This window comes from Thalassophryne amazonica, chromosome 15, assembly GCF_902500255.1.
Source record: "Thalassophryne amazonica chromosome 15, fThaAma1.1, whole genome shotgun sequence".
Lineage (NCBI taxonomy): Eukaryota > Metazoa > Chordata > Actinopteri > Batrachoidiformes > Batrachoididae > Thalassophryne > Thalassophryne amazonica.
In genome coordinates, this window is record NC_047117.1 from 62,933,104 (window position 1) to 62,953,681 (window position 20,578).

General features: G+C 42.0%; 1 protein-coding gene across 1 annotated transcript in view; it reads left to right on the plus strand.

Annotated features, from left to right (window-relative positions):
* The window catches only part of usp43a (ubiquitin specific peptidase 43a), a 388,273-nt gene that overhangs the window by 188,567 nt on the left and 179,128 nt on the right, over window positions 1–20,578 (plus strand). The window contains exons 4-5 of the mRNA XM_034187735.1: window positions 2,069–2,161; window positions 14,984–15,119. Coding sequence (XP_034043626.1) covers window positions 2,069–2,161; window positions 14,984–15,119 — 229 coding nt within the window. The remainder of the gene's footprint in view (window positions 1–2,068; window positions 2,162–14,983; window positions 15,120–20,578) is intronic.

Sequence of the window (20,578 nt, forward strand, 5' to 3'; positions counted from 1 at the left end):
TTGAAGAAAATGGTCCATGACAAGGCTCCAACCTGCAAAGCTGATCTGGCAACAGCAATCAGAGAAAGTTGGAGCCAGACTGATGAAGAGTACTGTTTGTCACTCATTAAGTCCATGCCTCAGAGACTGCAAGCTGTTATAAAAGCCAGAGGTGGTGCAACAAAATACCAGTGATGTGTTGGAGTGTTCTTTTGTTTTTCATGATTCCATAATTTTTTCCTCAGAATTGAGTGATTCCATATTTTTTTCTCTCTGCTTGGTCTAAAAAAGTAACCGTTACTGACTGCCACAATTTTTTTTTCCTGATTTCTTATAGTGTTTCTTAAAGCCAGAAAGTTGCCATTTGAAATGACTAGTTTTGTGTCATGTCTGTGATCTGCCTTTTTTTCTACAAAATTAAACAACTGAATGAACATCCTCCGAGGCCGGTGATTCCATAATTTTTGCCAGGGGTTGTATATATATCTATGTAATAGTCCATAGATGTGTCTCCCACCTGCTGGATGTTTGGGTAATGAAGAATTAGGAGCAGGTGTTGTCAGTATAACAAATAGACTATTTGCACACAGAAATATATTAAATCAGAGAAGTAAACTATTACTTTCTAATTGTTCCATAGCATTTAAATTCTACAACTCAGGTAATACAGTCATACTTTCACTCAGCCATGTGGAAAGAATGTTGTATTAATTTTGATCTGAGGGGAAAAAAAAACAATAGGCAGTGAGATGGGCAAGCAAGGTATACGAGGTCTGTGAGAAAACTATCCGACCTTTTTATTTTTTTCAAAAACTATATGGATTTGAATCATGTGCGCTTGCATCAGACAAGCTTGAACCTTCGTGCGCATGTGTGAGTTTTTTCACGCCTGTCGGTTGCGTCATTCGCCTGTGGGCAGGCTTTGAGTGAGCACTGGTCCACCCCCCTCGTTGGATTTTTATTGTTTAGGAATGGTGTAGCGACTGCCGCTTTGTTCCATGAAAATTTTTTCAGAAACTCAGCCAGATGGAAACCATTTGGAAGATTCAGATGGCTTTCGGTGAAGATTCTATCGGTATCACACGGATTAAGGACCATTAAAACTGGATTAAAAATTACCCACGGCGGCGGAGGGCGCACCGCGCCCCCACTGGCCAGGTGTTGTTTGTCCCGCGGCATGAGCGGCTGCGTCGCAACGCGCAAATCCGTCCACACGTCTTTCATTACAAAATCTCCTTTAACAATGGAATGTGCCGATAAAGTGCTGATCCCGACCTCTTCTGAAACTTCTCTGCTCGTCACACGACGTCCTGCATCAACAGAGCCTTATATTTGGAAGTTATCTGCTCGTTCCAGCCTGTCGATGGCCGCTCGGGGTGCGGTGCGCCCTCCGCCACCGTGGGCCGTTTTTAATCCAATTTATTTTCCATTCTGTTTATCTGTGTATTTTCCTTTTGGGATTTTGTGATCATGGTTTTACTTTCTATGATGTTAATTTTAGTCACTTCGTGTTCTTCCAGTCCTCACGTGTTTGTGTTTGTGTTTGTCTCTCCCCTGTTGATTTAGCTAGTTCATTAGTTCATGAGTTCAGTTTTGGTATTTAAGTCACTCCCGTTGGTCCTGTCACTGCCGGTTGTTTACCTCACACCCTGTCCCATGTTGCTGCCTCATGTTCATCACCTGTAAGTGTTGTTGCGCTCCTGTGTGTTTACATATTGATTTGTTTTTCCACCATGTCAGTTTGTTCACTTTGTTGCTGCATTTTTGGATCTTGGCACTTGAGAGGGTTGTGTCACTTTGTATTTTCAATGTCACTTGAGAGGAATAAACACCTTGATTTTTGCACGTAACCCCTTTATGCTTTGCTACCTGCATCCTGGGGTCAAATCCCTGTGCTTCTGCTGTTCCAACCACAACAAGGTACTTACAAAGCAGCATCAGGTTGGAAAATGGTGTTATAAAGATTGGGAACGTTCAAGACCTCAACCTCTGAATATATACAATGATGTGGTAAGATTTTCTGAATAACTAAATAAATTCGTATAAGTACAGTCGGGACTGACATTGCTTTCTCTGTGTCTCTGTCCAGGTCTTCTCTGACGTGTCCTCATTGCCTTAAACAGAGTAACACCTTTGATCCCTTCTCATGCATCTCCCTGCCAATCCCTCTACGGCAAACAAGGTGACTAAACTCCTAACCTGTTCTTATCATTAAATCAGTTATATTAAACCATATCTTTTATTGGAGTTAGCAGTGTTGAGCAAACCTTTAAGGATATTAAAGCAGTAATCCAAGGAAATACTAAGAGTTTATGCTGAATTTCCCATGTCATTTCTTCTTATCCTGTTCAATCTAAAAAATGAACAGTGAATAATGACCCACGCAGCATATTTTTTTTTTCGTACGAGAGGAGGTATTCAGCAATCGTGGAAGAATAGTGGCTCTGAGAGGCTCTTAGAGACAGAATATTTGGTTAACGAGGCTCATCTCTGAGCGTGGCGCTAATTTCAAGAAGTTCAAAATTTACCAACAACAGCGTGAGGCAGTTTGTGTGCGAGTTACTACGAGGACAAACGAGGATTTTAGAGGCATGTCTGTGGTGAGAACGAGGCTGTAAAAGCCCGTTATCCAAGCACCTGGCAGCTACGCGGACTGGAGAGGCTATTTTTGACAGGCTGTACTAGGGATGGGTATTGATAAGGTTTTATCGATATCGATGACATTATCGATTCTGCTTATCGATCCGATTCCTTATCGATTCCCTTATCGATACCTCGTGAATTTTGTACTAAATGTAGGCTTTACAGGTTTTCTATGTATTTCCTTGAGTCTTAAAGTAAATAAATATGAAATTAGTCACTGTATCCTTGATCTCTGGACATAAATAAAAATAAACAAAACTGTGTTTCGCTTTGAAGTTATTAATTCAGACTGAATTCTATCGTTCTATCTTGACTTGTCAGAGAGCCGCGCAACGTTTGGAGCTGTGTGAACAGAACGGAGGATGATTCTCGTTTCTTTCTCACAGCAAGACAGAAGTCCCAGTTAGTAACTTTAATCTGCACAAAAGTGAATCACGACTCATATTCAGGGATGAAAGTGGTGAAAAACAAAAAAAGCTGAAACCCAAAATTACCCCCCAACACCACCCGCACGAAAATGTTTGAATTCTAGAAGCTCTGAAATGCAATCTGGGACTATTCCAGACAATAAACTGCAGTGAGTGCTGAATCCATTTAGGTGAGAAAAAAAACCAAACAATTTTCCTTATTCAAATTCATTCCAGTAGTATTCTGCTCTTACTAGCAGTTTTCTAGTTTGGCAGATAGTTCTGGAGGACATCACTGAAGAAATTAACAAACTGAAAATATGGTTTGACCGAAACAAACTGTCATTAAACTTAAATAAGACAGGGATGAAATGGAGGTGTGAGAGTCACTAGGTGTTCACAGGAAACACTTATTTATTTCTGTATGTATTTATTTATTTATGTTAGTTGCTATTATATATTTTCTGTTGTGTTTCTATTCAGGTTCTTTTTGTCTCTTTCTCTAAAATTGTATATAATAATCATTAGATTATTAATATATAAGCAAAAATAAATTTAAGGAATATTACAATTTGAAAACAAATGCACCCGAACGTGATGACGGCTGCAATTGCTAAATGCTAACTTTTAACATTGACAATGCCATAGACATGCTAACGCGTTAGCATCGCTCCCGTTTTTAAGTTATAAAATACATCTATCAACTGTTTCAGAAGACCATAACAGGTCGGTTTAACATAGAAAAGGTAAATAATACTCACAGACGTATGCTCTTTAGGGTTTTAGCGGGGGAAAATTAAGCGAAAGAAAGAAATAAACGAAGCAATCGACCGAAGCATTGCTTCAATCTGCGAACCACGCTTCGATTGGTTAAAGGTTCAAAGCAAAGCCGCGCTGCAGAAAAGTTGATTAAGGACCCACTGCAGGGTCTGTAATCAATGTAGAGAAATGATCATTTTCCTGACCAACACCCGCCAAAACAATGGCCACTCTGAAGGACTGATAACAGAATCGTTAAGCACAAAGCTTATTGATGTCGGTGGATCGAATCATTTCTTAACGATACCCGAAAGGAACCGGTTCTCGATACCCATCCCTAGGCTCTACCCTCTCGCACACTACAGTCCCACCTGCTTTATGCGCCCAACACTGTATATAAAATAATTATTTTGTAGCGGATTAAGCATTTTCAATCAGAGCTTGCAGTTAAAAGGACCTCTAATCTCTTCTGGAATCGCAGAGGACTGTTTCATTTGGACCCCTTTTTCCTCTCTCTCTGTTGCGCACTGAGGTGGAGAACATATTTGAAACAGCTTCATTATTTGTAATTTTGTTATTGTAGTTTCTTGGTAAAACAGTTGCATGTTCATTCCTTCTATATAATCAACTGTAAAAGTATGTCTATGTTAGATTTAATATCTTGTTAATAGATCAGGAGCTCAGCTGTGTGTGAACACTGACACAATAACTCATGCTCAAAACGAGCATTTAAGCAGAACGCCACCTTGCAAAAGAGTGATTTTTGTAGTCATTAACTGACAAACACAAAGTTAAAAGTTGGATCACGGTGTAAAAATGACTGTGTGTTTAAAACCGCAGAAGAAATAAAGCCAGCAAAGCCGTGGATGGAAAGGAAGCTAGCGAGAAGGAGCACAGAGGTGGCTGTCCAGGAACGCAGAATGGCAGCACGTGCAAAAGAGCGATTTTTGCAGACATTAACGGACAAACACAAAGTTAAAAGTTGGATCACAGTGTGAAAATGACTGTGTTTAAAGCTGCGGAAGAAATAAAGCCAGCGAAGCCTCGGATGGACAGGAAGCCAGCGAGAAGGAGTGCAGAGGCAGCTGTCCACGAACGCAGAACGGCAGCGTGCACAAAAGAGCGATTTTGCAGACATTAACAGACAAACACAAAGTTAAAAGTTGGATCAAGGTGTGAAAAGAACTAAAGCCAGCAAGAGGAAGCACAGCGGTGACTGTCCAGGAACCCGTGGTTCAGTTCTAGTTGATCTGGTGCATTTAATGACTCTGGAACACAGGTGAACAGCAGCCTGGCACACGGATGCGCACACACTGTACTGGATCCTCTATTTTTGGACTGCATTTAACCCATGCCTAAACATGCACCAACGTCTCATTACATGACGCTACATGGATTATATGTGGCTTGACGTGGATCATAAGCGGCGACACGAGCCATTCTGGGCTGGACGGGCTTAAAATGACAGGTCAGTCGTGGCTCACTAGAGGCTGATACCTGGCATATCTGAGGTACAGAGAGGCACATAGAGGTGCCTTAGTAGCGGATACGTGGTAGCTTAAAATGTCCATCATTCTTTGAATAATCGCTGACACACCCATGCGTGGGTGTGTCATGGCTTATTATGTTTATCATGGCTTATTATTCGGTAGGACAGAGGCTTTAATTTTATGCTTAAATTATTTTTCTTTGTACTTTTTGCTTGCTTCACTTCATGTAAATGATTGCATGGTATTTGAGAATTCTCCATGAAAGTATTGTATATAAAGGTTGTGTTGTGTGGTTAAAAAATTCTTTCCAACATAAACTTGTGTTTTAATGTAAAATGTTTTCTCTGCTGATTTTGATATTTTTCTAAGAATCTCACACTTGACATTTAGATGTGAGAGCAACCTTCAGCTTTTCCTCAAACTTGGGTCTCAGCAAGTACCTACCACTAAATGAACACACACTACCTCGGTCTACCTCGGTGGTTGCCATCCAGGACCTGGTGTAGGTTCTGCTGCATGCTGGAGTGTGGGTGCTGCTGCATGCATGCTGCTGTGCATGCTCCCAAGCTTTTTATTTATTTATTCATTTGTTTATTGATTTATTTATTGTCATATTCCAATTGGTGAGCCTGACAGAAACCATCAACGATCACACTCAAATTACCAACTTTTGAAATTTGTTGTTATGAATATTTTTGGCAGTTTGACGTGCCTTCATTTTCTGAGCAGCATTCTTTAATAATCATTATACAAGTGTAAACCTTTATAATTTTAGTATTTATAGTGTGGTGAGGTAAAGATGCCGCATGTCGGTGGTTTTCAAATTCAGCCTGGATCACCTCTTTGGTGTTTCCGAGGTCATCATGTGAAAACAGGTAGCTCAGTGGGACAAGGCTGCCAATATGCAGACCTGAGTTTGAATCCCAGTCATGCTTCATGCAGGCGTGCTTAGAAATTACACTTCATCTGCCTTGTCTGAGTCCACCCACTTATCAAATGAGTTACTTCCCTAGTCTTTTCTGGAGAAGTAATCTGCATCGGTCTGGCATCCTGTCTTAGAGTGAAATAAGACCTCTTGCCTTTTGTGGCTCAAAAGAAGCTGTTGGATGAATGTGTTGTGCTTTTCAGACATGCATGTGCCTGCGTACACACACTAGCACACTCAGAGTTGTACTGTGCTCAAGTAGAAAGCCAGTGTTTTCATCCACACAGAGGAGTTGATCTCCCATCGTCTTACTCATGAGTCGGTCGTACTCATGAAATAAAAACAAACAACAAAATGAGGTGAATTCACAGTTGCTGTTTGTTTTCAGTAAATGCTTGTCTTCAGACAGCTCGTGCATGTGTAGCCAATATTGCACTACAGGTTCCCTGACAGTATTAGGTTTGTCCCTGCAGTTATTGCACAGGGGGAAGTTAATTTGGTTCAGTGCTGGCCTCGTGCTGACCTCACACGCACGCACTTTTAGTCGTCCGTCTGCAGTACTATCCCAGCTGAATGCCTGATTAGTCTGAGGTTGTGCAGTCACAGCAGGGTTTGACTAACAGCGTGGCATTGAGGTCTGGGGGTGGAGATAGTGCCAGTGTGGCCCGTGTGAGAAAAGGAGGACAGCAGTATCTCTGTTCCTCATCTAAACTTCCACAGTTAGGTAGTGGATGCAGCAACATGCGAGGACGAGCCCGGCGCCTGCCCCCAGGCTTAACCTCCCACATTCACTCTTGCTTTTATTCTAACCATAAAATCGTTGGATCCCATCTTGGGATTTGTAGCATGTTGCCGCTGATTCTGTTAAACCAACACTGAACACATGACCAGTGTTGAAGACCCTGTTGTTAGATTTGTGTGTTTTAGCCGTTTCACAATACAAACAATATTGCTTAGCTTGAAGATTTGTTTGTCCAAATTTGATCTTTTGATGACACTTGAATTCACCTGGAATGAGGGCCACTGACCAAAAATAAATGTTGTGTGATTTACATAGTAAATGCAATTACATTACTTTCCTCACAGCACGGTTTGTGTTTCAGAGCCCACCTTTGCCAGATCAGCATGTGGATCCATGCTGGATATATTAGGATGAGCCAGTGTAAAATGGGCCCTGCCATAATAATCCCCCACACACAATTTAATGTTTTAGTTTATCAGATTATAATAGCCAAGTAGCTTCTGTGTGCATGTGTATGACTTCAGTCATGGGGAAACTCTAGAGAGCTGGTATTTGTTGTTTGGTATGCTTATGTATTTTGGGTCAAGGATGAAAACGGAAAGTTGATGGGACTAAATTTTTTGGAGAAATTAGCGATATTAGCTAACCATGAGTGGGTTAAGTGCAGTGTTGCCACAGTTACTTTGAAAAAGTAACTTAGTTACTTTACTGATTACTCAATTTTAAAAGTAACTAAGTTAGATTACTAGTTACTTTATTAGTTACTTTCAGCAGCTGGCAACAACACCCCCTGCCACCTCAACATGAAAATGATAACCCATTTTGCAAGTACTCACTTTATAGTCACTCTTTCTTAACTTCAATGAACATAAATACTTATATTATAAAAAAATTAAATAAAATCAGTTTTCTTGACCTCATATTTAGCTGTTGACAGCACTGTAACAGTAAAACTTGCCATTTATAACCTACATTGTTTATAAATGTAGCTATTAAATTCATTCTAATATTTTTCTAACATTTAAATTCTCTCTACACATTTTAGTTGTTGAAATTATTATTATTAAAAGTAGTATTAGTAGTAGTAAAGTGTTACCGACATAATTGTTTAAGTGTCATATTGCCATTGTGATGAGTGAAAACTCTAGTGCATTTGATGTCTTCTGGCATGGTCTCTGTTTGTGGGTGTGTTAACAAAAAGCACCTGTTTATGGTAGAATGCAGAAAAGACAAAAAGCTCTGCATGTGTGCGTATAACTTATTACTTATGAACAAGCTGGGGAGAGCTGACATTTGCCATTTGCTATACCAGTAGATGGCATTGTTCTATGCATTTTGACCCTACTGGATGGTAGTGTGAATTGCACCCACCCAAATATCGCACGGTCTTTGTGCTGAATCACACTTAACAAACAGAATATTCACTTTGCAAATTCCTTTTTTTTTTACAAATGAAAAAAAAGACATATTTTACAAATACACATTTATTTGTAAAAACCAACACACATGTTACAGAAACTTTTGTCTTGGTTTTTACATATAATAAACCAACCAATCAGTGAAGAACGGAGGCTCATTTTCCCATAATGCCTTTTGGCATCTGTGTGTGTTAATGTTCAAACCTTCAGAATTAGCGCATTATTTTAAAATGAAAAGACATGTTATAGTTTCACTTTGTTAAAATGACAGAGTTGACATTAATGTAGACAAACTATCTGGATTAATTTGGTTTATAAAAGAAAACCATAAGTCAAACCTGCTTTGCTTTTCATGACTTCTGCCTCACATTTGGAGCACTGTATGTTGAATGTAAATTACCTTTTTTGTAGCAGCCTGGCAGCCAGGTCCCTTCTCTTGCGGCAGAGTTGAGCTGAGCTTCTCACAGCTGCCTGACTGCTGCAGACACGTAGCAGACAGGAACCAGTTTTTGACTGTTACTAACTATGCCAGCAAAAAAAACGTTACCGGAACTAACTTTACTGGAAGCTAGTTGGTCCACTGATGGTCTTTGAAGTTAGCTGAAAAGCTAATCTGCAAACAAAAAAGTTAGCTTCACGAATTAGCGGTTAAAGGATTAGCGGAACTGTGCCCACCACTGATAATAATGATAATAATAATATTCAGAATAAAAATGTGCATATGATAACAAGAACCTAAACAATTTATGAATACGTGAAGACAGTAAATTAATATTTAAAAATGATGTAATTAACAGGAAATAAAAGGGTTGAGTTCTTCTTCTAAAAATAGTTGAGGTCTAAGGTTTTAAACACATTCTGGACTCACACGCCATTCTAACTCATTATAGAAACATTGCATAGTTTATTACCACCCTTGAAATGTGTTGGCTACGTATTTTAGAAACACTACAAAATCTAGAGCCTGTGGATCCCCACAGGCAACATGCTAGTAAAACATTAATATTCTAAATCTAAATTGGTATTTTTGAGTAGTTAAAATTCTACCCTCAACAATAATTTAGTAATATACAGAGCTTGTCAAAAATTGGGACAAAACAAAGTGAGTGCATGCCAAATGTGTTCCACTGGCTCCAAATTGAGTTGCAATGCTATGGAAGGGTCAAACTGATATCCAGGACCACAGATTTATGTAATTGTACAGGACTGTATAGGACATACTTACATCAACATTAAAAATGCAAGAAGTCCCTCTTATACATGATATTTATGTATTCTGCTAGTTTAGCTGGTTAGTTGTTATTTATATTCATCGCATTTAAAATAAAATATTCTCAGTTTTTTGTTTAGTGCAGTGTTGTCTTTATTACAGCCAAGTATATGGACACTTTTTTTTGGTAATTTGTTTCTGTACATCAGCACAATAGATTTGTGTACAAACCCCCCCAAAATGGATCAAATCTAGGCTAGAGTCTCCCATGTGCCCTTTGCCAAATGGTTCTTTTGAAGTAAATGCCTCTCTATGCCATGTCATCATGAAGCTGTAACGGCGCAACAGACTAAAGTTCTGCTGTCACAATGACAGAACTAGAACATTTTCAGATCTCTTGGTGTCCCTTACTAGTCTTGTCTTTACAAACGTCTTGATTATTTTTTTTCATCTTCATTGTCGTGGTGTACAGAGGTAAAATGACAAAAATTGTCAATAGTTCTCCACCTGGCTGCCAGTATAATTGTTTTATGGTGAAGGAATGAGGCAAACACATCAATGTAGCTGTGTAATTTGCAGCATTTTCAGCAAAATGTATTTATTTTTGTTAGTTTTAAAAAACAGTTTTCAGCAACTCTTGCTCATTACAAAGCGGAAATGCAAAGCACGTTCTCATCTGGGAGCGTATCAGCATGTGCTTTCTGATAGCGTCTATCAGCCTCTCTTAAGCAGCAGGGGCCTGGCAGATTGCTGAAAACCTGTTTTGTAAGAGAGCGTCTTTATTTCCCGCTCGTCCCTGTGTCATTGTGCACTTCTCGCTCTGTTTCATTTTGCGTCCTTGTTTCTCATCTTGGTGCGTCTAACAGTGCAAACAAAACAGCTGCTCCAATCCTCTGCTGTCTGCCCTGTCAGCTTCCCCTGCTGCTAACACATTTCTCACCTGAATAATGCATGATGGGAAACGGGAAGGGTTGGCACCAGAGATTACACTCGCTACTCTCTCTCTCTTCCAAAGAGAGAGCACATGACCTGACTTTGTCTCTCACCTGGCCTTTCTTTACTTTTTTCTTATTTTCAGGCACTCTGCTCTCTGTTACATGGACTGTCCAAATGTATCATTTCTGATTTCGTCTCCCTACCTTTCTGCTGCGTTGCTGTCTCCTCTACATTCTTTCCTGGTGATGTCTGCATTGCTGTCACTCTGACGTCCCGGTGCAGCAGCAGCTTTGTCGCCGTCCATCAGCAGTCTGACTCATGCATGACCAGGAAAAAACAAAACAACAAAACACAAAACTAAAGCTGCATTACTTTCCAACAAACTTTAGACAAACATATTGGGTGTATTAAAATAACAAAATGTCACGTTTAAAAATGCGTTCTCACAAACATTCTCTTTCACTATTAAGTAAGTCCTGTTTACCTAATTTGTTTTCCTTTGTTTTCGTTGCAGCAGAGACGAGGTGGATCTGCATGTTGATTTGGCTCAAGTTTTACACCAGATGCCTTTCCTGACACAACTCCACGTTACATGGAGATTGAACAGGGGTGGGGTTTGTACCAAGAACCTTCCGTACTGAAAACAAGTGCACTTAACCACTTGGCCACCACTCCTGCCCTTTAGTTCACTAGTGAAAGTATATTCATGAATCGCGAGACCAAATGTATACACAGCAAAACCTTCAATGTAACCATAAAAAAACAACCAATAAAACTGTAAGAATGTGCCACTATATTCTATAAGATGTAAAACATATTCGGTTTGAGTTGTGATCTTTTAGAGACCATTCCACAAGTGGCGGCCATTCCAAGAAATTACAAGATTTGCCACTTCTACACTGACTTAAATTTTCAGCCTCAGAGGCAAGCGCCAAATTTGGCTCAAATACTCCTTAGACTTTACACATTTGAGAAGACCGACTGGCCACTTGAATTTTCAATAGGCAGCCAGGTAGGTGTCAATTGAGGAATTGCACAGGGGTCAAAATTTTAAAATGCGCCAGTAATATTGAAAACTACACCACATTATTTGTCTGATCATAAAGATTCCAAAAAGGTATAGTTTGGACTATCTGTGACTGAATGTTATGATGTTATGGAGTGAAAACAGCAAGAATGGTGACAAAGGTCAGTTTCAGTTTGTACAGGGGTCAAAAGTTAAAGTTGCTCCAATTTTGGAAAAAAAGTCATGCAAATTGATTGAAATAATAGGATTAATAAATGGAATAGTTTTGGCAGGTGTTGAATGTTTGTTTTGCAAAGTAAAAGTCAAACAATGTATACATCCATTGGATTCTATGACATGTGACATACACTCAACAAAAATATAAACGCAACACTTTTGGTTTTGCTCCTATTTTGTATGAGATGAACTCAAAGATCTAAAACTTTTTCCACATACACAATATCACCATTTCCCTCAAATATTGTTCACAAACCAGTCTAAATCTGTGATAGTGAGCACTTCTCCTTTGCTGAGATAATCCATCCCACCTCACAGGTGTGCCATATCAAGATGCTGATTAGACACCATGATTAGTGCACAGGTGTGCCTTAGACTGCCCACAATAAAAGGCCACTCTGAAAGGTGCAGTTTTGTTTTATTGGGGGGGGATACCAGTCAGTATCTGGTGTGACCACCATTTGCCTCATGCAGTGCAACACATCTCCCTCGCATAGAGTTGATCAGGTTGTCAATTGTGGCCTGTGGAATGTTGGTCCACTCCTCTTCAATGGCTGTGCGAAGTTGCTGGATATTGGCAGGAACTGGTACACTCTGTCATTATACGCCGGTCCAGAGCATCCCAAACATGCTCAATGGGTGACATGTCAGGTGAGTATGCCGGCCATGCAAGAACTGGGACATTTTCAGCTTCCAAGAATTGTGTACAGATCCTTGCAACATGGGGCCGTGCATTATCCTGCTGTAACATGAGGTGATGTTCTTGGATGTATGGCACAACAATGGGCCTCAGGATCTCGTCACGGTATCTCTGTGCATTCAAAATGCCATCAATAAAATGCACCTGCGTTCTTCGTCCATAACAGACACCTGCCCATACCACAACCCCACCGCCACCATGGGCCACTCGATCCACAACATTAACATCAGAAAACCGCTCACCCACACGACGCCACACACTCTGTCTGCCATCTGCCCTGAACAGTGTGAACCGGGATTCATCCGTGAAGAGAACACCTCTCCAACGTGCCAAACGCCAGCGAATGTGAGCATTTGCCCACTCAAGTCGGTTACGACGACAAACTGGAGTAGGTCGAGACCCCGATGAGGACGACGAGCATGCAGATGAGCTTCTCTGAGACGGTTTCTGACAGTCTGTGCAGAAATTCTTTGGTTATGCAAACCGATTGTTTCAGCAGCTGTCCGAGTGGCTGGTCTCAGACGATCTTGGAGGTGAACATGCTGGATGTGGAGGTCCTGGGCTGGTGTGGTTACACGTGGTCTGCGGTTGTGAGGCTGGTTGGATGTACTGCCGAATTCTCATACCATAACATGGTAACTAAGGATGACACATGGTGCAAACTATTCCTTTTTAAAACCATATTAATTCAACCAATAATTTGCACCACTTTTTTTTAACCAAAACTAAATCAACTTTAACTTTTAATCCCTGTACAAACTGAAATGGACCTTTTTCACCATTCTCAAAGTTTTTACCCCATAACTCCATAACATTTAGTTGTAGATAAAATACACCTTTTTGGAATGTTTATGTTCAGACAAATAATGTGGTATAGTTTGATTGAAACATTTTAAAATTTTGACCGCGGTGTAATTCTTCCCTGGCTGCCTATTGAAAATTCAAATGGCCAGTCTGTTTTTTCAAGAGTAATGTCTAAGGGCCATTTGTGCTGAATGCGGTGCTTCTATCACCATTTGAAGGTTTCCTCTGTGAGTATTCCTTTATCTCCTGTGCTATGCACAATCTCCCCATATCAATGTGTCTGTTGTTTTGAAGTTGTGAAGACAAGATAACACGGTGCACACTGACTGAGCATGTGCCCCAGACCACACCTCACAACACCACCATGTCCACCTCCAGCACCTATGGCATTACTTTTTCAGAGTTGTCAATGGTGTCTTTGTCTTTCCTCATTACTGTTCTTCTTGCACGGTCAGTTAGATTTTGAGAGCTGCTGATTTAACATAAAATACCACACTGTAGATATTTCTAAATTATTTCAGTCAGTGAAGTCCAAGTGTTGTGTGGGCCGCCAGAAGAGGAGGTACTGCTGGCCCACCACCAGAGGGCGCCCTGCCTGAAGTGCGGGCTTCAGGCACGAGGGGGCGCTGCCGCCTTACAGGAACAGCCGAGGTGACAGCTGTCACTCATCAACTATGACAGCTGTCACCGATCATCTGCACTTCACCCCGGATAAAAGCAGGATGACACCTCCACCACGTCGCCGAGATATCGTACTTCTTGGAGGTAACTTTCTCTGCCTGCGTATTGTACTAATTGATTTCAAGAGCTACTTTGTTGCAGCTGTCTACCCAGAGGACCGGCGTGGGCCGCGACTGTTTAGTTCTACTTCCCACCAGATAAGTGCAGTACCAGATCCGACATGCTGAGACGGTGGGCACCTGGGGAATTCGGGACCTGGCGGCTCCAGTATTCTTCGGGTTTGGTGGCGGTGGAAATCGTGTGGTTCCGGTTCATCTCCAGACGGACGTCTCCTATCGTCGAGCCTGCCCACACGACACCTTTTCCATTGACTTGTATTTATTCTATAATCTGCTGTGTGTGGTTGTGACATTCACAACAGTAAAGTGTTCAAATTTAACTCCCTCTATTGTCCGTTCATTTGCACCCCCTGTTGTGGGTCCGTGTCACTACAGTTTCCCAACACCAAGAAGTATTCAGTGATTTGGAAGTGTTCATGTTTCCATTCCCTGACATGTTTAAAGAAAAGTGGATGGACAAGTGATATGTGTTAACAATAAACCTTATGTTTAATGTGTTTCAAGGACTATGCATAAATATTAATGTAACTCCTAAATGGTTAAAATTATATTTTTTGTTAAACTCCTTGACTTCAAGCTGAAAGCCTACACTGTAAGAACATGTTGATTGTTACATTTCAAATCCACTGCAGTGATGTACAGAGGCAAAATTATAAACATTATCTCCCTTTTCCAATACTTATGGAGCTGACTCTATGAATATTTAGCCATAAATCTCAGTTGCCTGTGTCCATATATGGATATTTGTATTTCTTTTTGCATACCTGAGTAGAAATTTTATGTCACTTGCACTTTAAGATCACATCAAAATATTGCATCTTCGGTTTTGCTCAGTATGTCTTGTCAAGTAAAATGTCTTGCAGCTATATTCGGGCATATCCTTTATCTTCATGTTTCTTTCCTACTACCTTTCTCTGTGCCCTACAGGCCGTTGTGTGTGACATTCGTCTTCAGTACAAAAGGTCAGCGGTATCTGCGGGTGGGGCTTGCGGTACCGATCTTTGGTTCCGTGGCCTGTTTGAGAGCTATGGTGGCTAAAGAGGGCAACATCTCCCCAGACGAGGTATGATCATACTCACAGAGAAAGTACGGCTAAACCCTCAAGATTTCACTCAAGAAAATGAAAGCATCCACTCATAGATCACTGTTATATAGTACTTAAAAACAGCTAGTATGATGAGGGTGGTGGAGGGAGAGGGTCATTTTAGTGGGAGTTTACTCACATATGTCTAATTTATTCATTAATTTCCAGTGCATTTCCAAAATTGTATTTTAGAAGTACAAGCTTTTGTTGTTCCTGAAAATTCCTAGGCTTTAGAAAATCCTTGGCATGTGCCCTGTAAAATGTAGTGAATGAATGAATAGCTACAACCCCTGGCAAAAATTATGGAATCACCGGCCTCGAAGGATGTTCATTCAGTTGTTTAATTTTGTAGAAAAAAAGCAGATCACAGACATGACACAAAACTAAAGTCATTTCAAATGGCAACTTTCTGGCTTTAAGAAACAGTATAAGAAATCAGGAAAAAAAATTGTGGCAGTCAGTAACGGTTACTTTTTTAGACCAAGCAGAGGGAAAAAAAAATGGACTCACTCAGTTCTGAGGAAGAAATTATGGAATCACCCTATAAATTTTCATCCCCAAAACTAACACCTGCATCAAATCAGATCTGCTCGTTAGTCTGCATCTAAAAAGGAGTGATCACACCTTGGAGAGCTGTTGCACCAAGTGGACTGACATGAATCATGGCTCCAACACGAGAGATGTCAATTGAAACAAAGGAGAGGATTATCAAACTCTTAAAAGAGGGTAAATCATCACGCAATGTTGCAAAAGATGTTGGTTGTTCACAGTCAGCTCTGTCTAAACTCTGGACCAAATACAAACAACATGGGAAGGTTGTTAAAGGCAAACATACTGGTAGACCAAGGAAGACATCAAAGTGTCAAGACAGAAAACTTAAAGCAATATGTCTCAAAAATCGAAAATGCACAACAAAACAAATGAGGAACGAATGGGAGGAAACTGGAGGAAACTGGAGTCAACGTCTGTGACCGAACTGTAAGAAACCACCTAAAGGAAATGGGATTTACATACAGAAAAGCTAAACGAAAGCCATCATTAACACCTAAACAGAAAAAACAAGGCTACAGTGGGCTAAGGAAAAGCAATCGTGGACTGTGGATGACTGGATGAAAGTCTGGCTGTTAGTATGCGAGGACATGAAATAACTCCACCGCGCTCCTCGTTGAGAGAGAGAGAGATGAACGTTTTGACTTACTCGGTGGACATCAGCTGGCAAAGAACTCATTTTTCTTATTATAAGAGCACTTTATGAACTGAACTTTATTCATAAAAATCACAGCAAAATCCCAAATCATTGTGTATATTCATTCAGCATCCGTTGGACGATCACCGTGTTGTCGCTGCAACCAGCAAGCATGCCTTGTAAGACCTTAATTGGCATGAGCTGTGTATCCATTCAGTATCCTGTGGCATCTGCCTTGATTTATTGCTTGCACAAGGGATGCAGCACAGACAGCGTCCCTGTGTAATTTTGGGTATACATTAATGAGTACATCCACTCCAGTTTGCCACAATCCCTCAAAACAATAAATGCTGTTATTTTGTATGTCTCTAAATTAAAAAGGATTAAAAAGTATGTGTATTGATTCATGTAAATGCAGCCAGTGGGTGGTTGACAACAGTACAGTATTTTTAATTTCCGACAGACAGTAGTGCAGTTATAAACCATTTTTCATGAATGCATTATTTTTCATTCTCATAGATGAGAATGAATGATTCTGATTGTAATTTTCACATGTTGGGACTCTGTCAATCAAATCAAATTCCAGGATGTAATGCAAATATACTCCACAAATAAAGAAAAAAATTGGATGGTGCTTTGCGGTCGCAGGATGCGGGACTTCTCTGTGTTCCCAGGGTGAAGACGTCGTCAGCAGGTCAAAAAGCCTTTTCTCATCATGCACCCACCCTGTGAAACAGTCTTCCTGCGACTGTGAGGCAGTCGTAGTCCGTGGACATTAAGTCAAGACTGAAAACCCATTTTTATTCTCTTTCTTATGAATAGGTTTTATTTTTTTATCTGTTTTATTCTTTTACTTCTGTTTTTAATTATGTATTTGAAATTTTTTATTCATTTTTCAATTTCAGTTTCAATTTAATTAGCTTATAATGTGCCAAATCACAGCAAAAGCTGTCTCAAGGCACCTTACATAAAACAATTCAACATAAAATTTAAATAAATAATTAAAAATGAATTTTCAAAAAATCCAAAAATATGCAGTAGTTTTTACACTTACAAATGGAAATTTTGCAGGCTCACTGACTGAATGACTCCATTATGCTAATACTTGCCCTGTAAATTGCAGGGGATAATTTAAGTACCATAAAGCACGCCTATTCTAAAAAACTAAATAAAATGTCTGTTTTAAGAGCCCTTCACATTCATTCATTTTCTGTACTTGCTTACTCCAATTAGGGGTCACGGATGCTGGAGCCTATCCCCAGCAGTCATAGGGTGAGAGGCGGGGTACACCCTTGACAGGATGCCAGTCTGTCACAGGGCTACATATAGGCAAAAACAACCACACCCTCACTCACACCTACGATCAATTTTAAAGTTTCCAGTTCATCAAACATGCATGTCTTTGGAAGTGAGAGGAAGCTGGAGCACCCGCACGGAACCCACATGAACCTGAGGAGAACATGTGAACTCCACACAGATGAATCCTGAGGCCCAGGTGAGAAACAATCCCGAGACCTTCCTGCTGTGCGGCAACAGTGCTAACCACTAAGCCAGCCTACTGCCCTGAGCCCTTTACATTTAAATCTAAAAGCGGACAGATGCACCACGGAGCCGTTCATGGCGCAGCACAAAACCACCTCCGTGTTGGTCTCACAGGACGGCTTTCAGGTGGCTTTCAGACAGCTGTCGGTGGGTTTTCAGTCGTGTGACTAACCGAGAAATTGTGGATGAGCCTGGACATGCCAGAACATGTCCTGTGAGGCTTCATCACGGCGTTGCTTTGCGCCATGCGGCTCCACCGCGACGCACGGAATTCCTGCGCACGTCTGTCTCAATGTGCCGAAAAAGTGCTGATGTCCACGTCTTCCGCAACTCCTGTGCTAGTCAGAGGACGTCCCGGATAAAACACAGCGTCCAGTTTGGAAATTAACGGCACATTCCACTGTTACAGGAGTTTTTGCCATGGAAAGAGGAGCGGAGGAATTCCATGCATCGGGACGGAGCCGCATGGCGCAAAGCAACGCCGTGATGAAGCCTCACAGGACATGTTCTGGCATGTCCAGGCTCATCCACAATTTCTCGGTTAGTCACACACAGGTGCATCCCTCCGCTTTTCTTTCCATGAAAAAAACTCCTGTAACAGTGGAATGTGCCGAAAAAGTACTGATGTCCACGTCTCCTGCCATTTTTGTGTAAGTCAGACGACGTCCCGGATCAACAAAGCCTTCATGTTGGAAATGATCTGGTTGTTTCAGCGGGGTTTGAGCCTGTCGATCGGCGCTCGGAGCGCGGCGCGCTCTCAGCAGCTGTGGGCGGTCGTTAAACCGGCTGGAGCACTCCTTAATCTGTGTAATCCCCATAAAATCGCCCCTGAAAGCCATTTGAGTTTTCCGAATGGTGTACACCTGGAGGTCTCTCACAGTTTCTGGAAAAAATTGATGCAGCAAAGCTCCAAATCGTTCAGACATTTATTCGCAATAAAATCCGACGAGAGGGGTGGCCCACTGCTCACACAAAGCCTGCTCACAGGCGAATGACGCAACCGACAGGCGTGAAAAAACTCACGCATGCACATGAAGGTTCAAGCTTGGCTGATGCAATCACACGTGATTCAAATCCATATGGTTTTTGAAAAAAATAAAAAGGTCGGATACTTTTCTAACAGACCTCGTATATGCAGTCCCAACTAAATTAAGTTACATTATCTTGTATGGATGTGTTTTATTTGAGTTGGAGCTACATATATTTATTAGCTGGAAATCCTGCACATAATTGAAATTAGTTCATCCAATGAGCCATTTTTTGAGTGTACAAAGTAACTAGATTTGTTTTAATCTGAAAATGTTTACTATGATAAGAGTTTTAAATAGACAACCCCATCAACCTTTTTGGTAGTGTTGGGAAAGTGTAAGTACAAGGACCCACAACAGGGGGTGCAAAGGAACGGACAATGGAGTAGGTCAAATAACAACACTTTACTGTTGTGAATGTGCACAACAAATACAACAGATTACAACAACAGATCAGAATCAATTCACAAAGGTGTCGTGTGGGCAGGCTCGAAGATAGGAGACACCTGTCCAAAGCAGAACCGGAACCACACGATTTCCTCCGCCACCAGACCCCGGGAATACTGGAGCCGCCAAGTCCCGAACTCCCAGGTGGCCACTGCCTCCGCGTGTCGGACCTGGTACTGCTGGCGAGGAACAAAAACACAATTAAAGGTGGGCGCGTTTGCACCCAGTAATCCGCACGGCAGGAAAGCTACCTCCACCTCTCGTTGGAAAAAAGGTCTGTTATCACTCACAAAAATCACAAAAGGTTACTGTCAAGCAGTCAGCTGAGAACATTACCTTCCAGGTAGAACGATATCTCGGCAAAGAGGTGGAGACGTCGTCCTGCTGATGTACCCCTGCTGATTGGTAACAGCTGTTGCAGGTGATGCGTGACAGCTGTCACCCTAGCTGCTCCTGTGAGGCGGCTGCGCCCTCTGGTGCCTGGAGCCCGCACTCCAGGCAGGGCGCCCTCTGGTGGTGGGCCAGCAGTACCTCCTCTTCTGGCGGCCCACACAACAGGACCCCCCCCTCAACGGGCGCCTCCTGTTGCCCGACCAGGCTTGTCCGGGTGGCGGCGGTAGAAATCGGCCAGGAGGGCCGGGTCCAGGATGAAGCTCCTCTTCACCCAGGAGCGTTCTTTGGGGCCGTACCCCTCCCAGTCCACCAAATACTGGAAGCCCCGGCCCATCCTACGGACATCCAAAAGCCGGCGTACAGTCCAAGCCGGCTCACCATCGATGATCCGGGCAGGAGGCGGCGCCGGACCCGGAGTACAGAGGGGTGAGGAGTGATGAGGTTTAATCCGGGACACATGAAACACAGGATGGATCCGCAGTGAGGCCGGCAGCCGAAGCCTCACTGCGGCTGGACTGATGACCTTCAGGATCTTGAATGGGCCGATGTAACGGTCCTGTAACTTGGGGGAGTCCACTTGGAGGGGGATGTCCTTTGTGGATAACCACACCTCCTGCCCAGGCCGATACGCAGGGGCCGGGGTCCGCCGACGGTCTGCATGGGCTTTTGCCCTCGTCCGGGCCTTTAGCAAAGCAGAACGGGCGGCACGCCACACCCGACGGCACTTCCGCAGGTGGGCCTGGACCGAGGGCACACCGACCTCTCCCTCAACCACCGGAAACAACGGGGGCTGATACCCCAGACATACCTCAAAAGGGGAGAGGCCGGTGGCTGAAGACACC